Genomic DNA, 24,050 nt, shown 5'->3' on the forward strand with positions numbered 1-24,050 from the left:
TAGCATGTCCACCAAGACGTGAAAATGTAGTACTAGTTGATAACAAGTTTAACGCAATAGTTAACAACAAATGGAACTACAAAACCATTGTTTTCCAGCACTAAAAAGTTCTATTTCAGAAGTTAAAAAAAGAAAAAACATGTTAAGAAGCAAAAGCCATATCTTAGTTATACATGCCAACGGTCCATCCACCACATCCAACTGCCATATCAAGTTATCAACAAACCCAACACCCCTTGTCAGCAACAGTGTTCTGCAATTATAACATTACTACACGACCCTTTTACACAGCCACTGCCACCACCATCATGACCATAGAAGTTTCCCTTAACTGATAACACCATCATGACAAAAGCAGCAACACCCATCTCTTGGTAAAACTGTTAAAATTGCTAGTGTAGATACACCTCAACCTCCTCATTGCCGTTTGATTCTTGTGCCAGTTCATGTTGCCCTCAGTCTACCACTACTTGACCACCACCACCACCACCATATTGCAATTCAATTATTACCATAATAAACATATCTCTGACTTTTGGCATTTTACTGCCTCTTCTTTTTACAGATGCTGTTGGCTTTTGTTTTGCACCAGAGAAAGAAAACCAACCAACAAAAGGATGGCCAATCCATCCATTGACTTTGTTCTTTAAAAACTTTCAGATGTATCAACAAAACAATCCTCCCGTTTTTAGCAGAAAAATATTACAGATATATAAGAATTTTGTAAGTGCTATAAAGAGATGAGAACTGAAATTGGAGAAGAGATATCCGGATTAAATCAAAGTTAAAGATCTCTACTTCACACTTGTCTTTGATTCAATGATATTTTTTTATTGAAGGATAGTCCTCGCAAGATTAGTGATAAAGATAAGCTAAAGAAAGTAAAATACTACACCTAGGATTATCAATTTATCATCAACATGCTCATTCCACGTGGCACAGTTCAAAATGTTTCACAAATCTCCATGGTCAAGATAGGCATCAACTGTGAGTTGACAGTGTGAGATGGAAGATTGATTTTGCCAAAGGCTAAAATACGAGAGTTTTCCCCAACGGGAAAGCTTGAAGCTAAAGGGTGCATATGTGCCTCAAATTCTAAAGAGACTAGAAAAACTGTACCTTGGATTACCATGAACATGTTCATTCCAGGTGGCACAGTTCAGAATGTTTTCACACCTCTATGGCCAACAGAGGCCTTAAGTGTAAGATAAAAGTGTAAGATGGACTGGTTTTGCAAACAAGCCACAATAGAAATGTGTCATCACTGAAAGGAAATGTAGAAGCATGTGGTGCATGTCTGTGCCCATCCAAGAGAGAGAGAGATAGAGTGTTCTGGTTGAGATAGATTACGTTTGAAGCAAAACAAAAGGATCACAAAGAAATCTTCTGATAGTTTTTGGTACCAGTAAAAGATTTGCAGACAACAGGGCAGGCACACAAAAGATCCATCAAATGGAGTCTCTGGTATGTTTCATTCCTTCACCTCACAAAAGCAAATAGAAAATATGTATAATCAGTTGAGCAATCAATTACTAGAGAAATATGCATATTATAATCCTTGATTTAGGCAAATTGGTGACATGGAAGGAAAAGGGAACAAGATTTAAGTTTTACATGGACCTAAAGATGAGTGAGAGAGAGAGAGAGAGTTTAGATGAAAAGTTAGAGCCCACATGCCATTATTTATGTGCAAGAACAAAATAAAGTAAATAAATAACCAGAGAGCAAAGAAAATATCACATACCATCAAACAGGTACCCACAGGAGAGGGTGAATTAATCCATGGAGTCTAAAATGAACTTTTGAGCCCTGAAGCTATTGTAATTCACTTTTATCCATAACAAAGTTATAATTACCAGTAATCCTTACATGAACAGACACCACTCTCAAAATGATGAAAGCGATAGGCATCTCTTACTACAATAGCCCGATTTGATATTTTTGAAACAAATTTAATCCAATTGTGGCAATCATTACAGACACGAAGATTCTTGATCACGTGTATTGGTATTGTATTAGGCAAGCTTAGAAGCCCAAAAGTAATTGCCAGTTTTTCACTATGCGTGTACGCAGTTGGATCCTTCTTCCTCAGCTGAATATCATTCCAAAGGCTAGAACGATCTTGCACATAACCCATTGCAGCTGCTCGCTTGTTTAGATCCTCTAAGAATTCATAAATCTCATCTGCCAATGGATGGAGTCTATCACCAACGAAGAATGCATGAATCGAATTCTTTACCTCAATCCAACTACGACCAGGCTCTTTCTTTACTCCTCTGACTTTCATCATTTGTCTAGCCTGATCCCTACAACCCCATTTCCCTGCAACTGCATACATATTTGATAGCAGAACATAAGTTGCTGAATCTTTAGGTTCCAGCTCCATAAGATGACAGGCAGCTAATTGTCCAATTTCCATATTCTTATGCACCGTGCAAGCACTTAAGAGGGTCCTCCAGATCATGGCATCTGGTTTAATTGGCATTTCCTCTATGAATTCTCTAGCCAGGGGCAGAAAGCCAGCTCGTCCAAGAATATCTACCACACAAACATAATGTTCTATTTTTGGCTGTAGGCCATGTTCTTCAGTCATGGAGTTAAAGTAGCTGAGTCCCTTGTCTACTAAGCCCACATGGCTACAGGCTGATAGAACACCAATAAAGGTGACATGGTTCGGGATCATGCCAAGCCCTTTCATTTCCTCAAATAGTTGTATTGCTTCCACACCACATCCATGTTGAGAATATCCTGTGATCATGGCATTCCAAGAAACTTCATTTTTTACAGGCATTTCAAGAAACTCTCTCTTGGCATCATCAAGACTCCCACACTTGGCATACAATGTGATTAAAACATTGGATGCCTCGATTTCTGTATCATATCCCATCTTTATAATCATAGCGTGAATCTGTTTCCCTTGTTTTACATTAGCTGTATGAGCTGCAGCACTAACTGCAGAACCAAAGGTAAACATATTGGGTTCAACTCCCGCATAATTCATTTGAGAGAATACTTTAAGTGCTTCCTCACAGTGACCACTCTGCGCAAAGCCTGATATCAACCCATTCCAGGAAATATTATCGTTAGCACCAATTTTATCAAATGCTAAGTAGGCATCTTCAATTCTACCACATCTAGCATAGAGACAAACAAGCGCATTTCCAATTGAAAGATCCATATTGTAACCTGAGATAATTGTTTGCGCATGAATTTGTTGTCCTTGATTGAGTGCTTGGATTCCAACACATGCACTTATGGCACTTGAAAATCCTATATTGTCTGAATGGATCCCTTTGTCTTGCATTTCCTCAAAAAGTGTAAGGGCTTCAACAAACAGATCATGCTGGGCATATCCAGCAATCATAGCTGTCCAGGAGACAACATCTTTCTCATTGAGTCGTCTGAGAATTTTGTGAGCAGTATCCAGTTTTCCATGTTTGGCATACATATCTATAAGCACACTACAAACATAAACATTTGGCTGAAATCCAGTCTTTATGACTTGACCATGGATCTGCTCCCCTAGATCCAGAGCTCCCACAAACGTGCAGGTTCTCAATATACTGGGATAGGTGTATTGATTAGGAGTCAAGCCTTCAATCTGCATCTCTGAGAATATCTTAAATGACTCTCTCAGATCACCTATTTGCCCATAAGCCACTAACATCACATTCCATAGGACAATGTTTACCTTTTGAGTTGTAAGGAAGAATTCACGGGCAGTTTCAACATCAGAACATTTTACATAAAGGTCAAGAAGAGATCCTTCAATAATGATATCAGAAGAGATTCCAGCCTTTATTGCATATGAGTGGAGCTGTTTTCCCTTATAATGTGCCTGCACTGATGCACAGGCACTCACAAGGCTTGCTACTGTAACACTATCAGGTTTCAAACAATCAAGCTGCATTTTCTCAAACAATTGAAGAGCTTTCTCATTGAATCCACGCTGAGCAAGCCCTGAGATGAGCGAATTATATGAAACTTCATCCCTGCATTGCATTTTGCTGAAAACTTGTTCAGCAGATACAAAGTCATGACAACGGGAATACAGTGTGACAAGTGCATTACATGCAAAAGTTTCAGATTCAAATGCCCATTTAAATATAAGGGTATGAAGCTGCTTTCCCATGTCAAGTAACTGTATTTTGCTGCAGGCACTTACGACACTTGAAAAAATATATGGAGTAGGAACTATTCCAGACCTGTACATTTCTTGGAATAAGATGATTGCTTCTTCTTCATGTCCATTTTGAGATAAACCGGATATCATAGCAAGCCAAGAAACATTGTCCCTCAAAGATAATTTTTCAAAGACCATTTTAGCAGAATTCACAAACCACTCTTTGAGTACAAATCAATCAAAGGATTGCAAACAAGGGGACTTGTAGCAAAACCAAGTCGAATAATCTTAGCATGAATCTGTTCCACATACCAGAAGGTAACTTGATCACCAAGGCAAGCCCTTAGAACATGTCGAAACGTGGTTTCATCTGGAATAGCATTTTCTCTTAGCAGTCGTGAGAATAGCTCCAACACCTCACCATTCAGCTCCTTTCCAGAAAATTCAGACATTAATACATTCCAGGTAGATGTACTCCTGTCAGATATATTATCAAAAACCTGTACTGCATCATCTATGTTACCAAAAGTGGCATAACCATTGATGAGCCGGCTGCCAATAACACAATCCCCATTGAAGCCAGACTTGAGGATCCTAGCATGAAGCTTCTTAACTTCAATGAAAGACCTAGACTTGAGGCATCCTTCCAAGAGCCACAAGTAGGTCTGATGATTGGCGCACACATCACGCTGTTCCATCAAATTAAGAAAATCAAATGCCATTGGCCTTGACATGTTAACCGCATTGATTTCATGTTCGATTTCATGTTCTTCAATGGGGTATCCATCAAAAGATTGAGCAATTGCAGCATTGCTGAATGTAGCCAAATTCAATTTACGCACTCTTCCAGAAAAGAACTGCAAAAGCCCCCAATTCCGTTTTCATTTATGTTCTTTTTTCTGTCTCATAAAAAGTGAAGGAGGTGGAATGAGAATTACCTCGTGAAAATTGACGGCAGGCTTACAGGGAAAGCGATGAAGCGAAGAATTTGACAAGGAGGCAAGTAATGAAATTGGGACTGAAAGCATGAATGCTTGAATTGGCGTCACCACCAACGAAATTCAAATAGCTACCAACGGAGAGGCACATAAATAATAATCCAGCTTGCTCTGTTTCTTTTGCCCTGCACTACTAGTATAAAGTAGAAGTAGAAGCAAGGGAAGATTTCAGAACGGTCAGTACAACAATATGTACTAATGGCCTTGCATTTAGGGGTGTTCATTTGGTTTGGACCAGACTGGACCAGGACCAATTTTTGGCAAATTTCTGGACCGAAAACTGGACTTATCCCAACGAGGACCGGACTGATTTGGTCTATCCTAGGCCTTTTTCCCCTTGTTTTTATAAAAAAATTAAACAAAAAAAAAAAAATGCACATTACAAAATATCAATAGCTAAAAAAAGAACTGAAAAAATAGTCTAAACAAAAATAAAAATCTAGCAAATAAACACAAGGCAAAACAAGAAACATATAATATAGCAAGTCATACTTCTGAGCTACTACACATATTCCAGTTGTTTCAGTGCGCCATGAGGAGGTCAAAATTGAACAAATTAGCCCTAGACAAGTGAGAGCAACCAAACATTCTCCGTTTTTGCTGAAAGATAAATCACCTCGTTCAAAATCATTCAACACTTCCATATATAAACCAATCCGAGAAGAAATCACGCATAACAAGTCAAGCACGAAGCATATGCACATGTGCGCGTGTAGAGAGAGAAGGGGGGGGGGGAGAGATTAATACCAGCAGACAGAAGAAGTCGAAAAGAAGTCAAGATGGAAGCATTTGCGACGATGAGAAAACGGAGAGAGAAGCAGATTCCAGAGTTCAAAGTGCAGTGGAGCGACCCAGTCACGGACTCACGGTGAGGGGCGACGGCCGATGGCCGTGGCGAGTCGACAGCTGGAGTGGCGCAGACGCAGGCGGGAACGAAGGCAAGGCAGAGAAGAGAAAGAGAAAGAGAAAAAGAAAGATAGAGGGATGTTGTTTATATTTATCTTCGTCAAGGAAAGAAATGGGGCTAAATTAAATTACACTTGACATCATAAGTTGGGGGGTAATTACTGTAATTAGGACTAACATCAGGGGTGTGAGTATATTTCACCCAATTATTGGACATTCTCACCTCGAACTTGCTCTCCTTTCCCTCCAAACCGTGCAATTGCAAACCCTAGAAGAAGAAGACGACGACGAAGCATAAGCAGGGCATCACAGCTCATAGGAACGACCATGGCCATAGCTAGAACTGGAGTGTTCGTCGACGACTATTTGGAGTGTAATTTCATCTTCAATTCCACCGACATAGTTATTATCTCCCTATTTTTCTTCCTAAATCTTCTCTCCTTTTTTGACATTTTAAATTTTTAGTTAAACTTGGTTTTGAATTTTGATTTGGAATTAGACGCAAGCACATTGCCGGCAGAGCTCCAGAGGCTTCTCAATACCATTAGGGAGCTCGATGAACGTTCCCAAGGTACTTCCGTTGCCCTTCTCGATTCTTAATCCTGTAATCCACCCTCTCAACATGTATGTGTGCCTGTATAAATATTTGTTCAAATATGCATCTGTTTTCCTTTCATTTTTCTGTATTTTCAGATTTTGATTTTTGTTTCTGGGTTTTGTAATGCTATTTAAAATTTTTGTTCAAAGCTATGGTAAACCAGACGAGACAGCAGACCAAGTTCTGTTTGGGACTGGTTTCTCAGAGCTCAAAGAAAGGCAATAGTGAAGAAGACGAGGCTGTGTTCGAGAAGATGAAAAGGGATATTGAAGCAAACCAGGACAATGCTCTAAGCCTCTGCACAGAGAAGGTTCTGTTGGCACGTCAAGCTTATGACCTTGTAAGCAAACTTCATTCTCTTTCTTTATTGAAGTTGAACATCCAATTTACTAGAGTTCTACGCTATGAAATTAATGATATTTAGATTTTTTGAATCGGGTTCATAAGTTAATTCTGTTCCGCAGTTAGGGTTATGCGCTTTTGGGTATGTTAACACATATACATAATTCCTTGCTAGTGTATCATATTTATCTGGGTTGCCTTAAAGATCTTCTACTTCTTTTCTACTTGATTGAGGTACAGGTGAGTTAGTTACTGATTACTTTTTTTAATGCTGTTATTTCTATCTCATTTTTAATAACTTCACTTGCCTAACAGTAGCACTATGGAAATTACTAAAAGTGGCATTCGGATTAACAAGGCTTACTGCTTTGCGAGGTTAGGAGGTCATTTTGTACAATCTTGCCCTTGCTTTACAAAAAAGGCTATTTTCATTACTGAATGATGTGCATGCAAGTGTTCTGATTCATTAGCAGGGTCTCTTATGTGGAAACTTTGTTGGCGTGTTCTCATATGGATATTTCCTTTTTTGAAGTCCCATATGAATTAACTACCAAGCCAAATTGTAGAGCCCTATAACAAAGGTGAATTCAAGTATTTTACACCAGTGAAAAAAAAAAAAACATAAAAACAGATAATAGGCTTCTTGAGACATATTAAAAATGTCCTTCCCATCCCTTGGCACATAACAGAACCAACAGCTCATACTCTAGTATGCACCTTTAAAAAAAATTATTCAAACTTCATGATTCTAAAAACTTAGGGTGCTATAAAAGGATTTGATTATTTTGTTCTAATTACTTTTATCTTAATGTGGCATGTTATAAAAGGTCTAGCTAGATCAGAAGGTGGGAAAATAGATAAAAATGGTGCACAATTCTTTTAAAAAAAATCTTCCAAGTCTAAAGTCAGCATCAATTTTGAATTTTGTATTCTTGACAGAAATATGCCATAGATGACAACCTAGAAAGCACGGACACATCACTAAGGGTGGCACATAGTTGCTGGATATTCTGTGGACATAACACATGTGACCCTCAATGGACATTGTCAAACATGTTGTCCAAAGTGTGTGATTTTTTCATTATTTTTTTGTTGGGCACACTGTTACTTGTTAGTACACTGTGGACATATGTGTCCAAAAATTGGTTAAGTATTGAACATGCCTGGATCAGAATATCATTCAGAAAATTTTAGGACTTGTTATGTAAAATACTAAAATATCCAGAAATGAAGGTTAAATTAAATATATAAAGTTGATATTTTTTTATCTTGATTTTGCCCATGGTTCTTAGTGCCAGTCATGCTATTTGATAGCTTAAAAGCACTTTTAAGCAATTGAAAGCGCTTTTATATATTTTTAATGGTATTTGATCATAAAAAAAACGTTTTTATATAATAGCTGTTTTTTTGTTTTAACTGTGAAGTAAAAATAGAAAGTTTGAATTTTTTGTAAAAGCAATTTTCTGAGAAGTGATTCTCACTTGATTACAAAAATTTTATAGCAATGCCAAATAGATACCTTGCTCCTGAAGATTGCACAGGCTCCTTCTTGATCCTCTTCCCAATTCTTCTTCTTCTTATGCTGCAGCAGTGTATTTTATTACCTCAAGCTTGTTCTCTTAGGTATGATACGAGTTATAAGGGTCTCATAAAAAATAATGCCATAAATGGAAATTATTGATGAAAGTGGTGGAGCCAAAATTTGAGGTCCATGGGGGTCAATTGTGAGTGTGCATGGTTGGGTCCAAACCATTAAACAAAACCGACTCAGTCAGTTTGGTCTGATTTAAATTTTTCTAAAAAATGGTTTAGTTTTGTGAATTTTGGGAAATACAGTTTACATTTTGATTTTGGTTTGTGTTACAAAAAACCTGTGATAAGAAGTAATACCTTTAATACTAGTGTTAAGGGAATTACTCTATCGCAGGTACAGTTCTTTCACATGTATTAAGTCGATATTTTTTTGGGCCAATTGTCACAAGCACCATCATTTTGATAAAGTGACTGGAAAACGTGTAGCTAGTAATATCATTTCTATTTTTCCTTCATAACTTGGCTGACTTTGCTCTACACTTTATGGTACTTCATTCTCTATCTCACAGCTTCAGTACTTTACCAGTGTAGAACCTCCCTACATCCCTTGGGTGTCTTCAGCACCAATTTCTTTCCTTCACTCTGTGGTAAATAGCTTTTATATTGAGCCGGTGTCCTACTAGATTTTGTAGTTTGCCCAGAAAACCAAAATGCTGGCACCATTTTGTGTAATTCTCCATTTACATCATCTTGTCGTATATTTTTTACTACTTTAAAGTGTTGTTCAATTGAGGTCAACTATAGGTGTTTGTTCAGATATTGAGTCAGTATTATGCACTGTAACTTTCTTTCACAGTGTAAGAGATGCAGTGGTATTCCTGTAGTTTGTCTCACTTATGGGATTGGTGCTTTCAGCCAAACAATTAAACAGGTCCAACCAACCATAACTCAGTGAACAAAGATAATTTAGGGCATTGGAAATCCAACCCTTATTCTTTTGTGAGGGGTGTCCAATTTTCTAGAGAGGTGCCTGAGTTTGATACAAATGCTTGCATTTGGAATCATATTGATGAATTTATTGATGTGCCTCGACAGTTATTTACCCCCATAAAATCAAGAATCAATGTGGTTACAGGGACAATTCTCTGTTCAATTTTTACATGTACATAATGATTGTCCCAGCAATCAGCCAGCTTTGGGGGGGCACAATTTTCACAAACAGATATGAAGTCATGGATACTGCAGCATGAGCAGGCTAGTGATTTCTTTAAAATAAGACAGAGATCAGGCAGGACAAATGTATCTTCTCCAATTTCAGATCTCATCTTTTTTATATTACTTAAAAAATTCTTATATTACTATATCTGTAATATTTTCTGCTAAAACCTTGAGGACTATTTTTTCTGAGACATTTGAAAGTTTTTAAAAAACAGAAGTCAATGGATGGATTGGCCATCCTTTTGTTTGCTGGTTTTCTTTCTCTGGTGCAATAAAGTCAACAGCATCAATAAGAACAAGAGGCAGTAAATGATATGGATATTTTTCTATTTTGATTTTAAAAATGAGATTCATATTAGGTTTTATCTTGTTCTGTTTTGATTTATCGTAGTTGTTTAGGTAATAGAATTTTATTTGATTTAGGGACTAAATAGGGTTATATTTGATTTTAGAGATTATAATCATATTTTGATTAGTTGTTATCTTTAGATAGTTTATATTTTAATTGCCTATAAATAGGCAACATAATTTAACCTTTTATTCAGCTTTGGATCATTTAATAATATGATTTCCCCTTCTTGAGTTTCTCTCTCTCTCTCTCGGCTTTTCCTTAATCTTGCTTCTTCTCTTCTCCAGCTTCTTGTTCTTATTCTCCTAACTTCTTATTGTCCCGCATCAATAAAATGCCAAAAGTCAGAGATATGTTTATTATGGTAATAATTGAATTGCAATATGGTGGTGGTCAAGTAGTGGTGTGGTGGGCTGAGGGCAACATGAACTGGCACAATGTAATGGCAATGAGGAGGAGGTTGGTGGGTATCTATGCTAGTGATTTTAATAGTTTTACCAAGAGATATGGTCTTGCATCTTTTGCCATGATGGTGTTATCAATGGAGGGAAACTTCTATGGTCATGATGGTGGTGGCAGTGGCTGTGCAAAAGGGTTGTGTGGTAATGTCTATTACTGTAATTGCAGAACTGAGAACACTTTTGTTGGCAAGGGGTGGTGGGGTTGTTGATAACCTGATATTGTAGTTGGATGTGGTGGATGGAATGTTGGCATGTATGACTAAGATAAGGCTTTTGCTGTGTAACATGATTTATTTACTTCAGAAATAGAAACTTTTAGTGCTGGGAAACAACGGCTTTTAAGTTCCATTTGTTGTTAATTTTTGTGTTAAATTTTGTTACCAACTAGTACTACTTTTTCACATCTCAATGGACTTACCATCTGGACCAGATATGAGTTGAAATGTTTAATTACTTGGACAATGATGATGTATCCGATGTTTTCTGTTATCCTGCTTTTTTCTAGTTTTCAACAAGGAATAACTATAACTAATTCTACTGTTACCTTTTATTTTTTTGGCTAAGCCTACTGTTGTTTCTCCTTATGAAATGTTGATCTTGTTTCCAAGCTCCTGTTCCGCCAATTCTTTGATTTACTCAATGCATTTGGCAATCTTTTAAGAACTTTATGTGGTGCATTTGTAGAATGTTTCTTTTGTCACTGTATATAGACCATGCTTGGAACTTTTGCTTTCACAGCATCCTTTGACCATAAAATATGCAAGAAATAGAATGTGATCATGCCTAGTTTCAATATTATGAATGAGTGCTTTAATTTATCTTAGCTTAGATTCTGTACATTGTTGTTACTTCCTATTGGTTACAACTTGCACATCTCATGGCTAATCTTCTTTCAGATAGATAGCCATATAAAGCGTCTTGATGAAGACTTGACCAACTTTGCTGATGATCTAAAGCAAGGTGCTAGTAATGCTTCCTGGAGTTCCCATTCAACAAATCTCTTATCATTTCTTTCCAGAATTCCAGCATTAACTTTAAATGATTTATGAGTTCTTTTGGTCTAATCCCAGAAAAAAGTTAGTTCTAATCCTATGCATAACAAAACTAATGTCTTTTGGCAATGCAAAAGATACTTAAGGTGTTTCTACAATTTACTCGTTTTCTCTAGGTTTGCTTATTTCCTTTTCCAATATTTGCAGAGGGAAAAATACCACCAGATGAACCAGCAATTCTTCCCCCATTGCCTTTAGTCCCTAAAAATGAAAAACGCAGACCACTTTATGGAACACCTCAACAGAAAAGGCCAGATTACAGGGATAGGGACTGGGAAAGAGAGCGGGACAGGGACTTTGAGCTCATGCCTCCTCCTGGTGGCCTTAAGAAGGACTTTGCTTCTCCTCTATATCTTGATCAATCCATTGATCCAAATGAACCTACATACTGTGTGTGCCATCAGGTTCAGACTTTTGTTCTAGTTATGTTATCTTTTTTAAGTATTTCTGAAGTTAGCTTTTTTTCCGTAAGAGTTGGGTCTGTCTTTCCTGTCTTTTTCCTCTCTCCAATTGTTTTTGTAAACTACATCTGAAACAGTGTAATTGCCTCGACCTCTTAGGTGTCTTTCGGAGACATGATTGCCTGTGACAATGAAAATGTAAGTCCCTTTTTCATTCTTTAATTTCTTCTTTCTGTCTCATCTGGTTAGCCTTGTCAGCAAAATCCCGTGTCTGATAATATCTAGTTTTCATCTCTTTCTCCGTTCTTTTTTTTTATTATTATTTTACATTGGAACAAGTATATCTTTCTAGCAAGTTGTTTTGAAACTCAGCCAGCTTGTGCGCTTTTTCCTGTTAATATATTTTATTTACACAAAAAAAGAAGATTTTTCTTACTTTGAGATTTTTGTTTATTTTTTCTTCTTCTTTGCAAGTATATTTTACACGTGCAGATGGAACCTGAATATCATCTTCTTCAAACCATGGCCCTTAAGACGTAAAATTTCCATAAAAGATGCCGACAGTTAATCTTGATTGGCTATCCTTAATGAATTTCCATTTCTTTTTTTTCCTTTTTGACAGTGCCAAGGAGGTGAATGGTTCCACTATGCTTGTGTTGGGCTCACATCAGAGACGAGATTCAAAGGAAAGTGGTATTGTCCAACCTGCAGACAGCTTCCACTATGAGGACCTGCCTTGAGACTGTGTGGTTTCATTTGCTTGCGCGCGCTTAGTCAAATATATTGCTGCTAATGATTCATTTCATAGAGTAGTAGATAAAGTTGGGAGGAACATGATTTTTGTGCTAATAATTACTTTTGTAAAATCTTATTGCAATATCAGAATAGGAACAAGTGTATTTTATAGGTTTATTTGCCGATTTGCCAAGGAGTTTGAGTCGGTATACAGAGATGATGTTGAGAAGCAACTGGGGGGTGGCGGTGGCATTTCTTCTTCAGGTTGCTGTTTGTGGGCAGAGCAGATAGGTGACCAGTTCCCTGTTCGCCCTCTCTCTCTTCTCTGTGTGTGAAATGGGCTAATTCACATTTCGGTTCTTGGGATTATTGCCCTTATGTAGTGTCGTACTTGAGATTTTGGGGTCTTGAGGCTAAATATAAAAATGGGCCCTAAATTATAGCAACTAACTGTTGAAATTTGAAGGCTTAAAGTAGATGTAGATCTAGCCGGTGAGGGTGAGCGACGGAGGGCGAAAGAGAGGCAGTGCGACGAAGCCACGGAGTGAGAAAAAGGCAGTGAGCAACTGAGAGCGAGCCACCACCACTAGCCACGAGGGCGAGGTGAGTTGGCTAGGGCGAGTGACTGAGCAGTGAGAAGCGAGAGAGCGAAGGGTGACTGGTGACGGAGTAGCGAGAGGAGAGAAAAGCAATGAGTGACGATCTGACGAAATAGTGAGAGACAAGAGCAAGGGTGAACGCGAAGTCAGGAGCGACGAACAGAACAAGAAAGACAGCAAAAGCAAGAGAAGAAGAAGGGCAAGGCGAACCTTTGGAGGGGGAAAGGGTGGGCGGCTAGGCCTGGGCAATGGGCCTTTACAAGAGGGAGGTTTGGGCCCTTAAATAGTTAATTTTTCATGGACTTTGAGGCAACTATCTCATTGGCCTCATGGAAGGTTCGGCCCACGACTCTATCCTATGTAATTTTTCGTCGATCGTATTCTTAATTTTAACAAAGGAGATAAATCATAGATAAAAATTTTATGTCATTACACAAAATAAAGAATTGAATTCTAATTTAGTGGTGCTAATTTCAATTTGTCCTATTTCAATCACTTAATCACTTTATGAGTGCTCGGCCACAATTCGGCTCTTATCCGTTACTAATAACATATAAATGGTGGTGTTAATTAAATTTTAATTTTTTAACTAAGTCACGTGCTGCACGAGGAAGACCAATAAAAAGAGGAAAAGAATAATTAAAAAAATTGTCAGTCGGCTACTTTCTTTCTTTTATATATATATACACACACACGCACAGACCAGAACACAGCTGATGAGAGATTAGCTTGCTGACACTGGTACTGCACTTGCATGTATGGCGGAAGAGGAAGAAATTAACAGCTCCGCCGCCGTCCCCCAGCGCCAGGCGCTGCCACTCCAAGACCGAGTGGCGATTGTCACCGGCGGATCTCGCGGGATAGGCCGAGACATCTGTCTCCACCTCGCCTCCCTCGGCGCCAAGCTCGTCGTCAACTACCACTCCAACTCCTCTCAAGCCCGTCTCCTCGCAGACCAGATCAAGGGCCGGGCCGGCGAGGCTTCTTCCCCAAGGCCGCGGGCCATCGCCGTGCAAGCGGACGTTTCCGACGCCGCCCAGGTGAAGTCCCTCTTTGACGCGGCGGAGTCAGCCTTCAACGCCCAGCCCCACATCCTGGTCACCTCCGCAGGCATCAGCCAGCTCACCCGCTCTGCCCTCTTCGACACCAGCGTGGAGGAGTTCGACAGGGTGTTCGGCGTCAATGCCAGGGGCAACTTCCTCTGCCTGAAGGAGGGTGCCAGCAGGCTGAAGCGCGGCGGCGGGGGCAGGATCATATGCTTGACGTCGTCACTGGTGGCGTCATTGAAGCCCGGGTTTGGGACGTACGCGGCTTCGAAGGCGGCGGTGGAGGCGATGGTGAAGATACTGGCGCAGGAGCTGAAGGAGACGCGGATCACGGCCAACTGCGTGGCGCCGGGGCCGATCGCGACGGATCTGTTGATGCAGGTGATGGGTAGTGAAGCTGCGATGCGGAAGCTGGCGGAAGAGTGCCCGCACGGCCGGATCGGGCAGCCGGAGGACGTGGCTCCGATGGTGGGGTTCTTGGCAACGGATGGTGCAGAGTGGGTTAATGGTCAGGTTATTCGCGTCAACGGCGGCTACGTCTAATTAGTAGGTATATATATATAGAAGGATGATTCCTTCATTTATATGGCATGGATAATTGATACAGGTGTTGTTCTCTCTCTCTCTCTCTCTCTCTCTCTCTCTCTTGGATGGATGAATGGATGGATTGTGTGTTTTTCTTGATTTGCTAGCTAGGCAAGGACCCTTTATCGATCGATCAGTAACCGTTAACTACTTATTTTCCACGAAAAGTGATGAGCATGTGGGCTGGCCGGGGGACCTGGTGCTGCCTTTCATGTTCTTATACAAAATCCAAGGGTAAATAGAATAGAGAATCCAGTGAATGAATCTCTATCTGCACCTCCACTAATTCAATTTCATTTGATGTGGGAATTGGAATATATAGAATTGAATTGATTAATGGAGTTAAAGTTGGATAGAATTAAGGTTATCTTGTTCGGGAGGACTCTTAATAATGGGATGGTGGGAATCAAATTGGTTGGAAATAACTTGCATGCATCTTTTTTCAATGTTTAATATGGACAAAATTAGTACCCACACATACAATGGTAAAATTGTTGTTTTTAGTTTGTTATGATTTGGTCATCATTCATTCAAATTTCAAATTAATAAACCTTTTCATTAAATAGGAAAAGATGAGGATGAGGATGAATATGAATATGATGGGGGTGGTGAGGGTAGAATAAGTCAATTCCAAAGTGATGCTTTGGTTGTTTCTAAAACAGAAGATAATGATAAAAGCGTTATCTTTGGATAAACAATAAACAATCTCATCTCATTAAATTAAAAGGAGGAAGACACGTACACGGTTCCTCCCGTGAAGACAGGACTGAAGATAAGCAAATACTGATTACTGAGGGCCAGCTAGCAAATACTGTGAAGCCAGAGCGAGACAATTAATTGCCTTTTTGTTTTGATTGGGAAGAAATCTAAATCAAAGAGAGGATGGGCGGCGTGATTAAGGCTGCGATCGGGGACGCTGTGGTTACATTCTTGTGGGTATTTTGCGCCTCAACGCTGGCCGCACTCGCCTCCATCACAGCATCCACCCTGGGATTCGGAGATGGGGCGCCAACGCTCAATATCGCAGTCATCACCCTCCTTTTCTTCTTTCTCCTGTTCATTTTTGGATTCATCGCCGACGCTCTCGGCGGTGCCAGCTTCAACCCAACTGCTGATGCCGCCTTTTATGCTGCCGGCGTTGGGTCCGACTCTCTCTTCTCCATGGCTGTCCGTTTCCCTGCTCAGGTATTTTTCGGGTTTTCCCATGCTTTCACTTTGTTATGCTGCCCGACAACAGTGACTCATGTATGTTTTCACCAATTCGTCATGTCTAGACCATTGTCCGCTCTTGTCTATTTTTTTTTTTCTTATTGATGGTAAATCGGCAGTAACTAAAGTCTCTTTGAGTATGTGTGTTATAGTATAACCACTCCACTTTGTACTGCGGAAACTCACTGAGCGCATGAAATAACTCAGAAACTATAAGCACTTGTCAAGCATATGGCATTCTGTGTCTAAGCTCGCCCTAAAAAGATTTGACATCACATGAATATCTGACAAGTAGACAACTAATGATCTAAACTCATGTGGATGAGCCAGGCCTAAAGACATGTCTGAATCAGCATGTGGAAAAAATGCGTTGTACAAAATGTGGCACAACACAACAGAGCAAAATTTGTAAATGAGAGATACCTACTTCATTAATGCATTATCTCCTATCTAAGTTACAAGTTGGGAATTTGTAGAAACTCTCGCTTGGTTGTCCTAGCTCTTTCTTTCATCTCCCTTGGTTCCTCTTTTCTAGATCTGCATCACCTTCTCCCCAGGGAGTACATGACCGAAAAAATTCTTCTCTCAATTACTGATCACTATCAACATGTCTCAACTGTGGGGGTATTGACGTTGATTATAGCTCCTTGGTATGCAAGGGGATGGTAATGCTTTTCATCAACATCTTTGTCCTTGTTCTCGTGTTCATATTTATCAATCATCATAATTTAGTGAGGCCTTCAGTGGGGCCAGCTTTTGTCCCAGTAGCACTGCCGTGTTTTGCTCATCCCCATGATCCTCCTTTTCTAAGCTCTGGTAGGGTTTTCTCTATTTCTCATTTTCTTTCCTTCTGTGCATGCTGAAACATGTTAATGTGTGCCTCATCAGTCATCTTTAATTACCTTTAGCTTTCAAAACATGCCAATTGTAACATGTCTCTCTAATTGGATGCACTTGGATACCCAAGCGCAGGGGAATTTTCTGTGTAAAAGCATAAGTTGTTGGAAAATACATATCGAAAGTCTTAAATGAATTCTCTCTGTCCATTCTTCTTCTGGACAAACTTGTCTTTTGGATTTGAACTTCTATAGGGCTTTTTGCTCAAGGAACCAAACTATTCCCATTTATTTATAATATTAGTCCACAACATTGTCTTTGTGAAAGTTGTTCATTCCTGGTGCTTGGGTTTTGAGAAAACCATGTTTGTTAAGATGAGCGCATCCAGAGTGGTCATAAAAATGTTTCATCACTTGCTATTCTGTTTGTGTAACATGTTTTCTTAAGCATTGAAGAATTTTTAATGTAACTGCCAAGTGGAGCCTTGAAAAGATTGAGATGTTAGTGAACTTATGACACTTTTTCATAGTAATGGAGAAGAGGACTGAAGCATAAAATGGGTGTCTCTAGTGCACAAGACTCCATGCCTTGCAAGGTAAGGGGGAGGGTCATTTTTTGTACATGATGTTACCCTTGCTTTGCGAAGAGTTTGTTTCTACAATTCAAACCTGTCAGCTGCCAAGGCTCACCCTGAGTAAATTTGAATGGCAGGATATTATTTAAAAATGTTGAAAAACCCAAGAAGAAATAGAAGGCTAGCTGTGGAGAAAGAACCATAGATGATAATCTTGATTCTTGAGATCATTTTACAAAGATGTTCATTGCTCTCCTTTTTCTTTGACAGGCAGCTGGTGCAGTTGGTGGTGCTCTGGCAATTGCTGAAGTGGTGCCCGTGCAATACAAACACATGGTTGGGGGACCTTCCTTGAAAGTTGACTCACATACTGGAGCCATGGCTGAAGGGATTTTAACCTTCATTATTACCTTTGCCGTCCTCCTGATTGTGCTTAGGGGTCCTAAAAGTCCAATTCTGAGGGCATTGTTACTTGCTATGTCAACTGTAACAGTGATTGTTGCTGGACCCAGTTATACTGGACCTTCCATGAATCCTGCCAATGTAAGTAGTATAATTTTTTCTTTTTAATCAGTTGTATGATATTCATTGCATCAGCTGAATTGCCTGCATCTTTCTTCAACTGTCAGTTTTGATTCGTATGATGGCATGACATGTTGAATATTCATTTTTGTTATTCCAACTTATCATATTCTATTGTGTGGAATTTATTTTGTTTGGTTTCCACTGTTTCCTTGGATCTTTTATACTGGGTAGAGGTAGCCATTTCCCCTGGCCCTTTCTTTTTCTCGCAATCATAAGTTCCATCATTTTATCACCTAAATTATTAGTCTATTTCCTGTTTAAGGTATGGTACTAGTTAGAAGTCATGCGACCATTCTCACATAGTTGGACAAAACCTTGATATGTTGTTGTGGTCCCTATTTATTTAGCGATGATGCCAGCTACTACGATAGACTTTTTGTATTCATAAGGTTGAGCTTGCCTGAATAGAAGACAAAATTTCTGTTGGAACATACCATTCTCTTCTCAGCTATGGGGCAGTTTATTATTCAATTAGATGCAGTATTACCTATCTTTAATTGTGCCTGCAGGCCTATGGCTGGGCGTACGTGGGCAATTGGCATAACACATGGGAACAGTTTTATGTTTACTGGATATGCCCCTTTATTGGAGCAATATTGGCGGCCTGGGTTTTCCGTCTCGTCTTTCCTCCCCCAGTAGTAAAGCAGAAGAATGCCTGAGAAGACGACAAAAATAAGCCTTACTGTTACCGGGTCATCTCTTCTCATCTCATCTTGGCATGGATTGTGTGCATCTGTTAAGTTCTTGTGCATGGATAACCATCTGCTTCATATTGAACTTTATTGTTATTATTTTTTCCCTTTAAAATTGGGGCACAGGCGTCTTCCTTCTGTCTCTCTGTCGCTTGCTTCATTATATCCTTGTTTATTTGCAAAACATTATGGGGGTATGATATGATTCTTTATAGGGAGGTTTATAAGCATGGGTGTCTGCGTGTACGCGTCTTGCATGCCAACTCTCACGTATAAAATCACAAACCATTGCTCTACCTGTCAAATGACCGCAAAATAAAAGCAAAAGAGCAAGTGGCAGTAGTCTGGATTCGGAGATGGTTGCTCTTATCAATGTTTTAAATCTGATGGGGGATTTGATATGTACTTGGGAAAGCAGTGTGCAAGTGCAACAGTTACATTGACTTCACTGCCTAATTCTAGAAATATAATAATACTACCATACAAATAAAATATTCACATATAAACTTTATATGTTATGATGTATAACTATTTCTCCGCCAACCAAGTAGTTAACATATCAAAGCCAACCCTTTATTTTTAAAAATAATGCAGAATGCTAAAAAAGAAACGGATTTGTTTTTGTCATTCTTGAGCTATTATTATTTGCTTCATGACCGATATGTTTTCCCCTCTCCCCCCCCCGCCAATTTGCCGAAATGTACTTTTCTCTGGGTTTGTTTGATACTGAAAATGATTAGTTCTCCAGAGACCAAGTCAATCGTTTTAGTAGTGAGAAAATGCAGCAGCAGTATGACAGTTGAAAACTAGTCTTAACAAATAAATGCAGGAAACTCTGCTTCGGATTTGCTGATTCTTGTGAGAGGAGGCGCTTACTTGCGGGTGACTTCACCTCCAATCTCAAGTTACTCCAACATTACCCACCCACAAACATCAGCCACCTGCTCTCTATGTTGCACGCAAACTACGTATGCATTTGGGTCATTAGTCCTCTTCTCGGTCTTTGAATGAAATGTGTGTGTTTTTTGGTCCAGTGTTTCTTTCCTTTGTGCCCCAATTTGCTTGTAGAAGTTGAATGAAAGTAACAGCCAACGTTGAGGTCTCTCTCTCTCTCGCGCGTACCGTATTGAATATTTCTTTGGTTAATCGCTATTACATGCCAAAAGCACATTATTCCATTATTTTCCCAGTATTACTGCCTAATTTTTTCTGCCAATGTGTGTAATTTTGCCAACCAACCTCACACTGGAAAACAAAGAAAGACATGATATACGTTGGAATCTGTGTGTAACTTTGAACGCTGTTAGGCAGAAGATACCAACGCATTATTCCGAGCAAGAAATGGGCAGAAAAGAAGCTAAATGGTTTGGCTATAATTTGACGTGGAACCCAGCAACCTGTCTTAAATTCGTTTATAATCTAAGGCAGAGAAGATTTTATCATAAACGAGCTCCCCCCCCTCACATCAATTTTTGATTTCTAAGATAATTTTGCATTTGGTGTGGAGATCTGTCAACTTTCCATACAAAATTCCTGATTATACACAACATGCACTCCATAACAAAAGGCATGCACTAATAATAATAATATAATCCAAACTCTTCAAGGATCAACCGCGTTCGCCTACGCTTAAACCATGGATATTTTCCTGAATTCCAATCACTTCCAGCTTTATCTTCTATATTTTCATTAATATAATTGAGCTCACTCATTTCAAAAAAAAAAAAAAATTGCAAATAGAGAGTAACACACGCTCAAAATATCATTCTGGTCCCTTCAAACCCAATGATATCCCCCATTCTCTCTCGCTTCCGAAAGTCAAACACGATCTACTCGCCACCTATCCAAACCAAAGAGATCAATGATCTCGTCCGATGACACCTGCAATGAGAACTACAAGCATCAGAAGATTATACACAAGTTGGCAGACGTACATTCTACATACAAGGACGGCTGCAAAAGAAATACTATTAGTTGGTGGTAATGGCGGGGCACAAACTTCTATGAATGCCAGCTTCAAAGCAACTTGCGATTGCAAGTGAGTTCAAGATATTTGGTAGTAGTAATGTTTCACACAAGCGGTCATTTGTTCTGAGATAGATGAGTTGAACCCAACGGTAGGAGGGAGAGAGAGAGAGAGAGAGAGAGAGACCCTTGCGCCAAGACAAATTTTGTTAACATACTCCACTGTCGGTCTATTCTAAGAAAGATGCAAGCAAGTTTGATTCCCACATTTTTATTTTATTTTATTTATATTTGAATAGAAAGCCGACAAAAATCTAATACTATATAATTTTTATATCCATAACAAATTGATTTTTTCAACTTCATCTGTTGGAGAGATTTTCAAAAGAATGGTTGCAACCTTTCACTTGTATGGGAAGAGATCCAAGTCAAGGAACTAGAGGTTGTAACCTTTCAAATTCTATTTATACACATGAATGGTTGTAACTTTTAGTAAAGAATTGTGCCTCACTTGTTTTGAATTTTATTTAAGTGGTTGTAACCTTTGGCAAAGGGGTGTACCTTTGATAAAAGGTTGTAACACACAAGAATTAGATATATCATTTTGTGAAGGATTGTAATACATGTGAATGGTTGTACCTTTGGTGAAGGGTTTTAACATTGTCTATAAATAGATTGGTGTGTTGTTGGATAAATAGATTTTGAAAATTCATGTGGTTTCTCTCTCCTTGTTCTTCTCCTACATTCTTACATAAAATTTCATAATTTTTGTGCATACAAAAACCAACTCTTTGTATTCTTTTACTGCAGAATTAGAATACAAAGCTTCTTGTGTTTGTTATTAATTCCATGTGTTCAGGTTTGTTTTCGAAAAACTGCAAATTCGTCAACAAACATTATTCTTGATTCCATTGTATCTTTGAGGCTTGTTTGGATCCCTTGTACATTGTGTTTTGGGACAAACAAAGTCTTAAGGAAAACGAATTTTCGTGCCTTGAAATCTTTGAGTTATTGCAACATATTTATCGTTATTCCACCACCATTTATCCTACAATCTTAAGACTTTGTTTTGAAGTTGTGATGGCTCCACCGACTTCTTCTCTACGAGACTTTGCTGTTGATTTTGTGAAATTAGAGAAATTTAAAGAATCTAATTTCCATCGTTGGCAAAATAAACTACATTTTCTCCTTACCACACTTAATGTGGTATACGTGCTTACAACACCAAGACCGGAGGAAACCGAAGAAGAAAGTTTGCAAAATCCAAGGGCAAGCGAAAATGGGATCAAGATGACTACATTTGCAAAGGGCACATTTGCAATGCTATATTAGATGCTCTGTTTGACCAATACCATAGCAAGAAGAGTGCAAAGGAGATTTGGGATGCTTTGGAGGCTAAGTACATGTCCGAGAATGCCACGAGTAAGAAATTTCTAGCCTCTAAATTTCATCAATATCGTATGGGAGACAATCGAAAGGTAATTGAACAATTTCATGAAATTGTTCACATTTATAACCAATTTCAACAACATGACATGAAAATGGATGAATCCTTTGTTGTATCATTCATCATTGATAAACTTCCTCCTGGTTGGAAAGATTATAAAAAGAATCTCAAGCATAGAAAGGATGATCTTTCCCTTGAGGAGTTGGGCCGACATCTTCGAATAGAAGAGGACTTTAGAGTGAATAACTCTGATGAAAACAATGGCCAATCTTCTAATGTTCACGTGGTGGAGGAAGAAAAAGGTACCAACAAAAGGAAGGATGGAAAACAAAACTCTTCAAAGAATAGCAAGAGGAGAAATTTTGACTCCAAAGACAAGGACTCAAAGAAGAAAAATGGGCCATGTTACAATTGTGGTAAGATGGGTCACATAAAAAAGGAATGCCGCCTTTTGAAGAAGCAAAAGCAAGATGGAAACTCCAACTTCATGGCTATGATAAGTGAGGTGTTCGTGGTGGAGAATGAAAATGAGTGGTGGATCGATTCGGGTGCCACTAGGCATGTATGTAAGAATCGAAACCTATTCGCCACTTATGAGTCTATTGAAGATGGAAAAACCCTCTACATGGGAAATTCCACCACCACAGCCGTGCTTGGCAAAGGCAACATCAAATTGAAATTTACTTCTAGGAAGACTCTCACTATCACCGATGTTTATCATGTGCCGGAAGTTAGAAAGAATCTTGTGTCTGGTGGTCTTCTTAATAAGTTTGGTTTCAAACTTGTATTTGAGTCAAATAAGTTTGTGTTGTCTAAGGGAGGTGTCTTTGTTGGGAAAGGATTCTATTGTGATGGAATGTTTAAACTCAATACTATGAATAAAACTACAAATTTTGTTTACATTGTTGTTGATTCTTTATCTTTATGGCATTCACGTTTAGGACATGTTAACAATAGAAGGTTACATGATATGAGTGTACTCGAATTAATTCCTAATTGCAAACATGACATGGAAGGGAAATGCAAAGTATGTGCACAAACTAAAATAAAAAAAACACCATTTTCTAAAATTGAAAGAAAAACCTCTTTACTTGAACTTGTGCATAGTGATGTATGCGATTTACATAGTACACCTAGTAGAGGAGGGAAACTTTATTTTGTGACTTTTATCGATGATTTTTCTAAGTTTTGTCATGTGTATCTTATGCGGACTAAAGATGAAGTATTAGAAAAATTCAAGATATATTCGGTTGAAGTAGAAAACTCGTGCAATACTAAAATTAAATACCTTAGAAGTGATAGGGGTGGTGAGTATCATTTCCCTAAATTTTGTGAAGATGTAGGAATTGTTCATGAGACTTCAATTGCTTACACCCCTCAAAATGGTGTAGTAGAAAGAAAAAATAGGATTTTAATGGAAATGGTTAATGCTATGCTTAGTAACTCGGGTTTAAGTAAAGGATACTGGGGAGAAACATTGCTAACGACTTGTCATATTCTTAACCGAGTACCTAGTAATGGAAATAAAGTTACACCATATGAACTTTGGAAGAATAGAAAACCTAACTTGTCTTATCTACGTGTTTGGGGTTGTAGAGCTATTGTTAGGTTACCTGATCCAAAGGTTAAAAAATTGGGTGAAAAAGGAATAGAATGCATATTCTTAGGATATGCAAGACATAGTAAAGGGTTTAGGTTTTTAGTTATAGAACCTAATAGTTTGATTGAAGTTACACCGTGATAGAATCTAGAGATGCTATATTCTATGAGAATAATTTTACTACTATTCTTAAAC

At 38.7% G+C, this 24,050-nt stretch overlaps 4 protein-coding genes across 52 annotated transcripts in view; 2 read left to right on the forward strand and 2 right to left on the reverse strand.

Annotated features, from left to right (window-relative positions):
- Window positions 1-1,269: 1,269 nt before the first annotated feature.
- LOC127789326 (pentatricopeptide repeat-containing protein At4g13650-like) lies at window positions 1,270-5,543 on the reverse strand. The gene is given in 5 exon segments (XM_052318230.1): window positions 1,270-1,332; window positions 1,404-1,483; window positions 1,745-4,341; window positions 4,344-4,980; window positions 5,062-5,543. Coding segments are annotated over 3 exon segments (3,216 nt in total). The 5' UTR covers window positions 5,152-5,543; the 3' UTR covers window positions 1,270-1,332; window positions 1,404-1,483; window positions 1,745-1,852.
- Window positions 5,544-6,107: 564 nt separating this feature from the next.
- Window positions 6,108-13,033, forward strand: LOC127789340 (PHD finger protein ING2). Of its 2 annotated transcripts, none has more exons than XM_052318294.1 (7): window positions 6,108-6,429; window positions 6,527-6,598; window positions 6,775-6,965; window positions 11,425-11,488; window positions 11,728-11,984; window positions 12,141-12,179; window positions 12,604-13,033. In XM_052318294.1, the coding sequence occupies exons 3-7, from the start codon at window positions 6,777-6,779 to the stop codon at window positions 12,706-12,708; spliced, it is 654 nt and encodes a 217-aa protein (XP_052174254.1). In that variant the 5' UTR covers window positions 6,108-6,429; window positions 6,527-6,598; window positions 6,775-6,776; the 3' UTR covers window positions 12,709-13,033. The 2 variants fall into 2 exon arrangements, with proteins under 2 accessions (XP_052174254.1, XP_052174253.1); XM_052318293.1 differs by having other exon boundaries at window positions 6,108-6,400.
- Window positions 13,034-14,006: 973 nt separating this feature from the next.
- The window catches only part of LOC127789339 (aquaporin SIP1-1-like), an 80,433-nt gene continuing 70,389 nt past the window's right edge, over window positions 14,007-24,050 (forward strand). Inside the window, exons 1-3 of one of the 4 annotated variants that reach the window (XM_052318291.1) lie at window positions 15,681-16,131; window positions 17,837-18,109; window positions 18,661-18,958. In XM_052318291.1, coding sequence (XP_052174251.1) covers window positions 15,829-16,131; window positions 17,837-18,109; window positions 18,661-18,810 — 726 coding nt within the window. In that variant the 5' untranslated portion in view covers window positions 15,681-15,828 and the 3' untranslated portion in view covers window positions 18,811-18,958. Of the gene's footprint in view, window positions 14,912-15,673; window positions 16,132-17,836; window positions 18,110-18,660; window positions 18,959-24,050 lie in introns of those variants that run through there. The other 3 variants (XM_052318289.1, XM_052318290.1, XM_052318292.1) reach the window with 3 other exon arrangements.
- LOC127789328 (O-fucosyltransferase 1-like) overlaps window positions 20,381-24,050 on the reverse strand; it is a 128,683-nt gene continuing 125,013 nt past the window's right edge. For all 45 annotated transcript variants that reach the window (XM_052318240.1, XM_052318239.1, XM_052318235.1 and 42 more), the window contains one exon: window positions 20,381-20,724. The gene's annotated coding sequence lies outside the window, so the exon portion shown is untranslated. The remainder of the gene's footprint in view (window positions 20,725-24,050) is intronic.

The sequence above is a fragment of the Diospyros lotus genome, chromosome 13 (genome assembly GCF_014633365.1).
Source record: "Diospyros lotus cultivar Yz01 chromosome 13, ASM1463336v1, whole genome shotgun sequence".
Taxonomy (NCBI): Eukaryota; Viridiplantae; Streptophyta; class Magnoliopsida; order Ericales; family Ebenaceae; genus Diospyros; species Diospyros lotus.

Coding starts and splice junctions, on each gene's coding strand:
- LOC127789340 (XM_052318293.1), top strand. CDS start 6,355: ATGGCCATAGCTAGAACTGGAGTGTTCGTCGACGACTATTTGGAGT. Junction 6,599..6,774: donor GCTCGATGAACGTTCCCAAG/GTACTTCCGTTG, acceptor TTTTGTTCAAAG/CTATGGTAAACCAGACGAGA. Junction 11,489..11,727: donor TGCTGATGATCTAAAGCAAG/GTGCTAGTAATG, acceptor CAATATTTGCAG/AGGGAAAAATACCACCAGAT.